Genomic DNA, 10,917 nt, shown 5'->3' with positions numbered 1-10,917 from the left:
AGCTGATATGAGTCACTGTCAGAACTGGGCTGGTGTTCAAGAGGGGGAGAAACAATAGTGTAGGCTAACTGGCAAAGCATGGCAGTATTTAGCATCCAGGGTGTGTGCCTTGGGACCTCAGCCTGGAAGTATAGCTAGGATCTTAAACCTTCCTGGCTAAATGCAGTCCCTCTTTGCACTTCAAGTCTGAGTATTTGCACTGGTGTGCTTGAAACAGATGAGTTGAATGTGATGCTGGGAGAGGACCAGGCAAACCAGGCCCCTTTGAGGTGCTGTTGAGTGAAGATATGGGTTATTCTTGGAAAACAACAGTCCTGCCATGTAGGAGCATGTGAGGCCACATAGATAACCCACTGTGAGGGTAAGGGGTGGGTGGAATGCTTCCAGCCTGTTTGTGCTTATATTGCGTGGACGACCCTGGCTTACACTTCTCTTTAACATTTTTCTCCAGAGGTCTGAGGGACTTCGAAAGTCACTGGAGACCTTACTGTGGAATTCTGATGCCTAGGAATATGACTAAGGAATCTTTTTTTTTTTTTAATGAAACAAGAATTTTCAGATAATAAAAACACAGGCATGAATTTTTCTAAACTAGACCAAGCTGGGATTTTTTCCAGTGGAATTCTTTTCCTCCTCCCTCCTAAACTGTTTTTTTTTCTTATTAAAACCTCCTACAGTGTTTCTAACGAGAAGTTTTGAAGGTAGTTTTTGCTTTGGTGAGCTGTGTTTCGTAAGCCTCTTCTGGACTGTTTGTTTTTTTAAATAGCAATGTGCCTAATGGTTTCCTACTAAGGCAGCTGCGACTAACATGTATAAATTGCTTATTCCATTCTGTAATCAGACGTTGTCTAAGCTCTAACTAAGATCTGCAATATTCTCACAGGAGGATATAAAACCAGCCAGCCCTCCCATGCCAGAGCTGTTTATGGTGGAGGTTTCTGTAGGGGAAAGCACCCACACTGCTGGATCTGGCTGCACCCTCCCTCTGCCTGCCAGCTCTGCTTGCTGGGCTCCATGATGAAGGATGTGCTGTGCTCACATTCCTGCTCTGAACCACTTTTCCTGTGCTGGGCATGGCAGTGTGGCCCTTCTAGTTAGGGGACAAGAGGGAGTTTCAGCCCTAAGGCAAAGCAGCTGACAACAGAGAAGATTGTTCTGAAAAAAAGGTGACTACTTCAACAAACTCTTTCACTGTAAGGGCTGTGGTAGAGCTGCAAACTGTGACTGCACCAGAGAGTCCGCAAGAGTGGAAATACAGCCCCCAGGGAGGAAACATCTGTCACCAGTGGGTGCTGAAGGGGAAAGGAAAACAATTAACTACTTGACCAGCTCTTGATTAAGTGGTAAAGACACAGACTACGAATCTCAAGTCCCATATGTACTACGCTGTGCACCTGAACTAGACAGAGGCTGCACATTGTTATCTGACCACTCAGTTTCAGCCTGGAGAGCATCACATTTCCTTGCACAGGGCATAACCCAAGCAGGAGGACACAGAAGTGTGTGGTGTAACCTCTTCAGCTAACCTCTGGCAGCTTGTCTGACTCTGGCAGCCTGATGCTTTCACCGCAGTACCCAGGGACCTGGAGCAAACAGACAACACCTCCCAGCTGCTAAAACTGCTGCATAACTGAAACCCAAGTTGTTTTCACACTTGCAGATACATTAGAGGGTACATAAATTGCAACCAGGCATGCTGCGGACTGCCTGGTGTTTCTCACTGGATTTAGATGGCCCATCTCAAGTGTCAATGGTTGCAAGTAACATTTCTAATTAATCACACCTTTTCCTTTTTTTTTTAAAAAAAGGTGTTTCTTGGCCCAGCTTTGCGAGGGTGTTCCCTCATGTCAGAACACAGCTTTGTTGAGTACCAAAGAGGTGGTGGTGTTAGGTCAGGTGAGACAGCATGTACACAACACCCTGTCTGCCAGCTGTGAGTAAACTGCTGAGATTTCCTCCAGCAAGGACTAGTGCTGTTAAATGCAAGGCTTGGCACTGGCTGCAAAGTTGTGTTGGTTAATGAAACTCCATTAGGTCTTGTTCAAACAAGAGATCTGGGGAGCTTTAGGGTTCTGTGAGTTTTTTGTTAATGTAAACTTCAAGGTCCTCAGCTGGTTCCCTCGACCCCTTTCAGCCCTTCATCACTGCTGTTGGTATCAGGCATGCTGGGGCAATGACAGGAAAAAGGAAAAAGCAGCCAGATTAGGAGAAGGATTTTTTTAGTACAAATATTCTTTAGCTAAATCAAAATGAACAGACACCCCCAACTGTTTGTTTCCTTTTAAAAATTCAAGTAATTGCAGAGAGTGTTAATTTTGCTCATAAAGGACTTCAGATCCCTCCCACACATGCAACGTCTCTAATAAAAAAGGGGTTGCAGGGTCTCCCTGCAGGTCCTCTATAGGCTGACAATACCACTATTATTGTGAAGAATCAAGTTGATAAAAACCTTCATAGCCCGCTTGCATTAAAACTCACTCCACAGGAACTAATTTTATGTAGTTACCTTAAGGGGAAATAGCACCAACATGGGTAAACAGCACTGGAATAAATCAAACGTGCTTTCAGGTGAGCCAGGACCAAATGAACATGCAAAGTAAAACAGGTAAGCAGAGCTTGTTGTAGAAGAGAGGTGGTGCAAAGCACTGAATTCTGGAAATGCCCCACAGGGGATTTCAAGGCCATTGGTAGGATTTCCTTCTGGCAAATGGGAGAGGGCAACTCTATTGTACCGGTCTGGCTTGGTGTGACTGCCTTCTCCCAGCAGAGAAGGATGTGGTGGTCATGACTCTGCTTTTCCTTTTTGCCTGCAGTAAAATAATCCTTTCCCTCCCCACCTCCCCTTAGGACCTCCAGCATGAGCTGCATGTGGCCACATTTGTCTAACCTCCATACTCCTTCCAGATGCAGGAGATGGTGAAAATGCATCTTATTGCTCTGTCTGGCTTGTAGGATCCGTGTGGCTGCTGGGGAATCGCCTGCCGCTTTCCTACAGCCGCAAGGAGAGGGGCCAGCAGTCCCTGCCAGGCGCCTACCCCAGGCTCTGAGCACAGGAGCAGCAGCAGGAGACTGCCAGGGAGCAGCGGAAACAGTCACCGGATGGGGGCCAAACAACAGATTTATTTGCAAGACAGGAGCGGGAGGCGCCGGTCCGGTGCCGAGGATGGTGTGCATTTGCACATGCCACCCCCACACGCAGGGACGCGCTGGCTTCCTGCAGGCACATGGGGCCATCTCCGTGACTGAGTGGCCCCTTGGAGCCCACTCACTGGATACAACCCGCTCATTTGGATGATGTCCTGTGCTGCAGCTCAGATCCACCTTCCAGCCCCCAACCCTCTTCAAGCCACCTCAGTTCAGGCCAGGAAGGGGAAAACACTTTACCATCTGTTCGTCTTCAGACTCTGACTCATTATTTTTATTTCAGCTGTCGCCAAGCAATAGCGAAAATCCCAACACACCAGTATATCCACTGCTGCAAGCTGTCTTGTCCTCAGCCACCAGAGAATGAGCAGCTCATCCCCAGTTCCCTGCAGTGTGCAATACTAAATCTTCTGAATAAAAAACCAGGAAGGAGGAAAAGGGTACGTTCAGCTTCCAAAGGTGACCTTGGTTATCAATATTCACAGCACCCAGGCAAAAAATAAGAACTTGTAGCCTCTGGAAATGGAGAAGTATGGCCTGTCCCTGAAAGCACACACATCCCCATGTGATATAGCGAGGTAGTGTTGCCCTCTTCTGCCCCTCTGAGCCCCTGATCTAACACAGAACCAGAGTTCAAAACAAGAAACAGTGCCATTGTTTGTACCAGTCTATGATGTACCCTGATGCTGTCTCTAGCCTTACAGAAATGGGGCATGCCACTGTTTACTCCACATCCTTTTCTTGCCTGCTCCTTACTACACTCAACTACTCGCTCCTGCTCTGTCCCTGGCACACTAGACAGTGTTACACAGCACTGGCAGCCTTTACCTGGGGTTTATTCTTCACTGCCTTTGCCTGTTTACTGCCCTCCTCCTTTCCCTTTCTGCTCACCTACTTGAAGAACTCATGTTTGCCTTTCTTCCCTCCGAGAACCCATTTGAATTCTTGTGACCGTACTGCCATATGTGTATACATAAAAAAATGGGATCACTAAATGGGGAAACACCTCTAAAACTGTTAGTTTTAAAACGACAGCGTGACTCCAGCTAGATGGAAGACATTTTGCACTAACCCCATCATTGCTGCCAAATGCATTCCAAACACAGCCCTTGTCTCATAAATTATTGTAATTAGCAACACTCCAGCAGGCAAAAGTATGTATTTAAAATCTGAGGATGCATATGAAGTGGCTGCAGTTTATATTATGGGTGACTCACAGTGAGGCCCGGCTCGAAAGGAGCCAGTGAAGCCTCCACAGCCACAACCTTGCCTGGCACACCAAATACTTTTTCCTAAACATAGGGAAAACAAGCTGAATACTGAAGCCACTGGGGAAATGTATTTGTGCTGAAAATTTAAACTGTTTGCTGAAACAAGGGGAAAAAAAAGGTCAAGCCTCTTTGGCCAACACCAATAAAACATTTTCAGACAGAGCTCTGCTTCTTGACACACGCACAAAAAATGTTCTTCTGGGACAGGCAGTGGAAACTTTTTTTTTTGTTATGGATAATGGTTTTATGCCTCCAGTGACTTGGGGTTTTCTGTTTTGAAAATAAACACGTAAGAAGGTAAAAAAAAAAACAAAACACACACACACAAAAAAACCCACAAAGAAACCAGACACTTCCTCTGAAGTGTTCGTTGCGGCCAAGCCCTGCTTTTCCGATGAGAACAAAAGCTGTGACGTCTTTTTTCCAGACCGCGGAGGGAGGCGGCGGTGCCGTGCAGTGCAGTGCCGTGCCCAGCCCCACGGCCCCCTCCCGGGGCCCCGAGCCCGGCCCAGCACGGGCTGCGAAATGTCGGGCGGCGCGGTGCGCCCTGGGAGCTGTAGTCGCTCAGCCCCCTCTCGCCCTAAAAATTCGCTCTCAAAATGTCCCCCACTGAGGAAAAGCGGGAGCCTACAACTCCCAGAAGCGCAGAGAGAGGCGGAGCGGGGAGGGACCGGCGACTCCTTCCCCTTCCGCACCGCTGCCCTCGCCGGGAGCTGTGGTCCCGCCGCCGCTTTGGCCGCCCCGTGGCTGCCGGCGGGGACTCGCTGTCCCGGCGCGCCGCTGGCCGTGGGCGGAGCGGTAGAGGCGGGCGAGCCGGGAGGCTGCTGTGGAAGACGCTGGGCCCGTGCGGTGTCGGGGTACGGGGCGATCCCCTTTCCCTTCCCCGGCGGTTCGCGCCGTGTGCCCGGGCGGGCGGGATGGCGGCCCCCGTGCACGGCGGGAGCGGGAGGGTGCAGAGGCCAGCGAGAAGGGCTTGTGTGGTGGGGGCGGTTTGTATCCAGCAGCATCCCGGCCCGGGAAGGGCGCTGGGCCCGTGGCCGTGGTTTGCGGTGACGGGGGTCTCCGTTCTCCTCACAGGCTGCAGGAAGACTTACAGAGCCTGTTTGAGCAAGACCAGGATGGAAGAGCCCAATGGGGACCTTCCCATGCGGAGAGACGCCGTCCTCTCCGAGTCGTGCTGTGATCATGCTGTGACAAACCTGTGAGTGGTGTGGTGTAAGGGCCAGCATGTTTGGCTACTAACGCTATAAAGGCTAAAACGTCTCCTTAGGAGCAGAATTTTTCCTTTCTGTGTAAGTGCCCTCAGACAAGAGATACCCTGATTCACAGCTGGCAATGAACACTTACTGCCATCTGAAATAGTTAGTTATGTGATTCAATGCCTCTTCTGAGTTGTAGTCATTACTTTTTATGTATTCCAAAGACTATCATTTTAAGAAGATTATTTCCCATTAGGAAATACATGGAGTGCAGTGTTTTCAAAGGCAGTCATCAGATCCCTTTTGTCAAAGACACCCAGACTTCACATGGAACACAGCACTCGGTCTGTTGGGTTCTTCAGAAGATTCTTTGTTTTATGCTTTATGAAAATCTGGCTCTAACTGTGAACACAACCTTTCTTTGAAAACAGGACTCTGTGCTACTCATGGCCTTAATACTTAGCAGCACTTAGTAGTGGCAACGCATAACTATTATTTTTCTATTTTCTTAACTGCATTTAATACTGTTTATTTAATAATAGCTTTCTGCACATGCAAATTATGGTTTGATTTTTTTAAAAAAACTTCTGTTATACAGAATAAAGTTGGCAATGTGAATGTGGAGACTGAGTAAATATAGTGGTGCCTGCCTTATTAGGCTGTGTGTTGTTCTTTTGCCAAAAATCCAGGAATATCTGCAGACTTTTATACCAGCATGAGTTTGTGTCAGATTTAGAACCTGGTTCTGCAGCTTTGGATGATTCAGGGGGAAGGAATTATTTTCGAAACTTTTTTTAAAACTACATTTCCAGTATCTTGATGGAAATGTTTGTTTTCTAGGGTGGAAGTGCTGAGATCTTTGGTGGCTTTAACTGACCCTCAGGAGGGGAAACTGACTCAGTCTCAAGAGAAAGTGAGTGACTCACAGACTTTCCATGTCTGTTTACTGCATCGTTTCAGAGAAACCTATAATTAGGTAGTCAAACTTATTCTAATAATATGTTAGAACTGTTTTCTTAATTTACACTTCTGTGAGTTGAACCAAAGTGTGTGTTTGCCAACTCTTGTTTCCTATTGCCCAGCAAGTGATAGCATGATCATTGACAGCCTCAGTTCAGCAAGGTTCCCTTCAAGCAGGTTGCAGTGTCGGTATTCCAGCTGCTTCTGAAAGTCAGACTTCACATCACGCTGTCATTTACTGACTGAAGGGCCTGCTCTTGGTTGCCCATGGTTGCCATCTCCCCTTGTTTCCATGTTCAAGCATGGCATGTGCGATTAGTTTTCTTAATCCAATGGGATTGATTTCTTGAGCTGGCTTGTTTTCTGATTCCTGGAATCTAGTAATGACATGAGAGCTTAAAGCCAAGGAAGGAGTGGAGCTTGTACTTTATGCCATGTTAAAGCAGACTTGAAACTGGCCCTGATATTTTTGTGGGGTTCCTGCCACTGGCCTCAATCAGTGATAGTGTCCTTTACAATAGGCAGAACATGATGATTGTTGGGACAGAAGGTATAATGCAAAAAAGGATCATAATGGCGGAATCAAGTGTGAGAAATTAGGATGTGGTTTTGTGGATTTATACCATATGAATAAACACAGGATGTAATTTGGAAAGGTCATTGCTGTCTCTTTGAAGATGCCTAAGACAGTTATGTGGGATTCAGATTTGCTCAAAAGCCTTATATTCGTCTTTCAGTATTTGGACCTGCTGTAACCTGCAATGAAATTTGGTGTGTAGCACTGTATTTAATTACTTCATATTCTTGTATTCAGTCTTGTGTAAATCTTTAATTTTAATGTGCATTCGTTCCTTAAATAATGTTTTCATTTGAAGGAAAATTGCTTAGGAATCCCTAAAGTACAGTTACCTGTTATATTGCAGTAATAATTATTTTGCACTGCACAGAATGATGGTCTCATACTTGGTTCTCATTTCACAGTAAAGTTTTTATGCTCCATTGTATTCCAGGCACTAAACTCGCTGGGCATTTGGAAAACTGTATTTGCAGCTGTTCTTGGGCCTACGTCAAAGACCTCAGTGGAGTGACAGCTCGAAGATGGAAGACCAGGAGGCAGGTGAACCCTTTCTGGGGATCGTGGCCGGTGGTGCCAGAGACTATGAAGGAGTTCTGCCCTCAGACACGGTGTCGCTCAGCGATTCTGATTCTGATGATCTGGGGTTAGCGGGTGAAGCAGAAGTTGATACAATATCTCCTGAGGAGCCATCTGTAGATGATGGGGATTACAGATCAGGGGAGACCCCTGACTCTTCAAACAGCAGTCACAGATCTCCAGTCCAGCCGTTCCATCTGAGGGGCATGAGTTCTACGTTCTCTCTCCGTAGCCAGAGCATTTTTGATTCCCTGGAAGAGGCGGCCAAGCTGTCTGTGCCCTCAATGCCTGAAGATAATGTTGTTGATGGGAGGTTTAAGCGTCCATTGCCTCCAACCACAGTTTCAGGTAACATGGTTCCAGAAAACGTGGGAAAGCAAGCCAGACCAGTGCTGGCTCCCAAAACCTCTCCTGCAGTGCCTGACTATGTGGCACACCCAGAGCGCTGGACCAAATACAGCCTAGAGGGAGTTTCAGAGTCTAGTGACAAGACTAACAGGGCAGTGGCCATGGAATTTCTAGAGGGTTTGAAGAAAAGAGGGGAGGAACAAAGTGCAGCTACCCAGGATAGCTACACCCCGTACTTCAACCAGGACCCTTCCAGCTGCGGAGCTGGGAGGATTGTCTTCACCAAACCAACTAAAAGAGGTGTTGATGGACTTGAAAAGAAAAGATCAGCAGGGGAGGATCATAAGAAACAGATGAAGACAGATCTGAAAGGAAAATCTGTTAAGAAGACTGATGACTTGAGGGAAGAAGATAAGGTAGAGCTGGGGCACTTAGACAGTGACAGTGGAAAGGCAACAGAGGAGGAGGAGTGCATGATGGAAGGGGACCAGAATACAGAAGATAAGCTTAGTGCAAGGTTTAGTGGTGCAGCTGAAGAGCCATCAGTGGAAACAGTTGGATTCCACTGCAGTAAGAAAAAGAGTAGGAAAAATTTCCGACCTAAAGTAGATGACGAAGGGGAGGAGGAAGAGTCCTGAAGGATGAAGCACATTGGAGGCATCCAAGGACTTGTATTGTCTTGTTCATATTTTTCCCTTTCTTTTTTTCCTGTTCTGAAAACCACGTGATAGCTTTTTGTCCAATGATTTGTGTCATAGCCACCAAGAACATGTTATATTGTTAGAAATCAAGCTACCTAAAATAAACTCCAGACTTTTTGTTCAGGAGAAATCTGTGGGCGTAGGATAGTTGCACCCTAGCAGGAGAGAATAAGGTATGATTTGTTTGCTTTCACAGCTCCCTCGGGCTTGCTCTGGAGCTGAAGTATCCAAAGAAAAAGAAGTGTTAGCAAAAAGGCTGCAAGGCTTCCTAGTAACTCCCAATTTTAAGAGTTGTTCCTAAATCCTGTGGAATCCTGGAGAAAAGGTTATGAGCTCATTATGTAGAGATTTTTAAACAGTGAAAATAAAACCTAGTCTTCCACAAGGTGTGGTTTCTCCTGACCCTGTCCCAGGGAAGAAAACCTTTTTCAAAAAGGTCCTTCTCTCATTGCCATTGAGAGTGAAAGCACAACAGTGCCCAATTATATTATGATGATATGGTTATCCTTGATCTGCACATTTGTATGTCCTTTCCAGGAGGAGCTGCTTCCATACTGATTCTGTGTGTGGATTGGGGTATTTGTGGGAATGAGATATTTATACCAGAACTGGATACTTTTTTGTTCTATGTGATGCAATAAACTTCTGGTTGTAGCTTGATTTCTTCATCTTTGAACCATGCTTAGTAATGCAGGAGTAGAAGTTTTAACAAATATTCAGTTTATTTGATTTGAGAATTGTCTTGAAAACCTTTTAGAGTGTTACTTTAAGTTTACCGTCTTGTTAACTTCTCCGTCAAGTCCTGCAGATTCTAAAATTCACATTTTTAACATTTTCAGCCATTTTCCAGTTTATAATCCCCTCATGGGATGAATCATCTCATACAATGATTCATGTTGTAGGGAATGTCAAATATAGTAGTTTTATATGCAATGTAGTAAATTTAATAAAGAAGGTTGAAAGATTAAATACTTTGAAAGGTTGTATGATTTGAAACTCAAATTAGTTCAGGTCAGTTTGGACTGACATTTTTTTGCCAGTATTCTAAATGAACCAACCCAATGGTAGCATTTATAACTGTGTAGTGAAAGATGACTTGTTAAGAATTTGTGATATTTCTTGGTAAGCTGTGCTTGCTCAAACTCAGAAGGGTATTTGAGGGAGTGACTTCCTCTGAGGGGGGTCCATCTTACCAGTAATTGACTGGTAGGCCCAAATCACTTGGGGGGGGTCTTCATATTTGAACAGATGCATCATTTGGCAGAACAAGCAAAAAAACAAGTCAAATGAGCAGTTTTGCTCCATCTTTTGAAATTCACCTTTTAAGAGCAGAATGAGTGTAAAGTTGGATGCACATTAATTAAGGGGTCATTGGTAGATTCGTTGGTTGTTCCAGTGCGTGTGTGTGGGACATAACAATTCCAAATTTTTCCAGTGGATAATTAGTGTGCTGATCACAATGAAAATAGTAGCCATTTCAAAGTGGAAGCTGCTGCCTAGAGCAAGACATGCTGGTTGTAAGATACCTATTACTTAACAAAAAAATGTAGCTCAGTACAGACTTACTGGGTTTATGATTTGTGCTTGCTTAGGGTGAAGAACAGGTAGAACTACCAGAATTCCATTGCTGTTAATGGAGTCACAGGCCTGGGGCACAGCTGAATAAACTGGACAAATGCCTGTTTTATGAAGCCATTATAACAAGATTAATATATGTTGATAGAAGACTCATTTCTGAAAGGTGTTTTTGTCAGAGCTGAGATTTATTTTTTTTTCCACCTCTGGTAACAGCTTTTGTGCAACCTACATTTACATTGCGTAGAAGCAATATCGTATGCGTGAGGAAATGCAGTTGAAGCTTATCACTGTAAAACAAGACACAGCCCAATACTTCCCCCTTCTGATGCTGTTTATATTATTCCAAAGAAATTTCCCCTTGAAGAACAGTATTAATACCAATTTTACTGGTGTATCTTTTCATACAGAATTCTAATAAAGCCAGCGAGCTTTTGCATGCTAAAGATGTACAAGCCAGTGTAAGTAATGAAAAAAAGCCACAAACAGTCCAGATTCCCAGTTCATGGGATAATTCTTGGTACACATTCTTGTTTTAAAGTCTCCTAGTGATTTTTTTTTCCCTG

At 45.2% G+C, this 10,917-nt stretch overlaps 1 protein-coding gene and 1 long non-coding RNA gene across 5 annotated transcripts; one reads left to right on the top strand and one right to left on the bottom strand.

Moving 5' to 3' along the window:
- Positions 1 to 592: 592 nt before the first annotated feature.
- Positions 593 to 4,862, bottom strand: LOC113976671. Its single transcript, XR_003537144.1, has 2 exons — positions 4,036 to 4,862; positions 593 to 3,554 (listed from the first exon to the last, which is right to left on the bottom strand). It is a non-coding gene; the product is annotated as an uncharacterized LOC113976671 (long non-coding RNA).
- Positions 4,863 to 5,144: 282 nt separating this feature from the next.
- On the top strand, positions 5,145 to 9,436 carry TSSC4 (tumor suppressing subtransferable candidate 4). Of its 4 annotated transcripts, none has more exons than XM_027702026.1 (4): positions 5,145 to 5,272; positions 5,493 to 5,616; positions 6,455 to 6,527; positions 7,585 to 9,436. In XM_027702026.1, exon 4 carries the CDS (start codon positions 7,673 to 7,675, stop codon positions 8,711 to 8,713), a length of 1,041 nt encoding a protein of 346 aa, XP_027557827.1. In that variant the 5' UTR covers positions 5,145 to 5,272; positions 5,493 to 5,616; positions 6,455 to 6,527; positions 7,585 to 7,672; the 3' UTR covers positions 8,714 to 9,436. The 4 variants fall into 4 exon arrangements, with proteins under 4 accessions (XP_027557827.1, XP_027557847.1, XP_027557837.1 ...); XM_027702046.1 differs by having other exon boundaries at positions 5,493 to 5,707; XM_027702036.1 differs by lacking the exon at positions 6,455 to 6,527.
- Positions 9,437 to 10,917: the final 1,481 nt, after the last annotated feature.

This window comes from Neopelma chrysocephalum, unplaced genomic scaffold (assembly GCF_003984885.1).
Source record: "Neopelma chrysocephalum unplaced genomic scaffold, ASM398488v2 Primary Assembly neopelma1_24, whole genome shotgun sequence".
In the NCBI taxonomy this organism is placed as follows: domain Eukaryota; kingdom Metazoa; phylum Chordata; class Aves; order Passeriformes; family Pipridae; genus Neopelma; species Neopelma chrysocephalum.
The sequence above is the reverse complement of the archived record's forward strand: the minus strand, read 5'-3'. Positions and strand labels throughout refer to the sequence as shown.

Bases quoted from the DNA above. Each gene is read 5' to 3' on its own strand.
- TSSC4 (XM_027702036.1), top strand. From the start codon at position 7,673: ATGGAAGACCAGGAGGCAGGTGAACCCTTTCTGGGGATCGTGGCCGGT.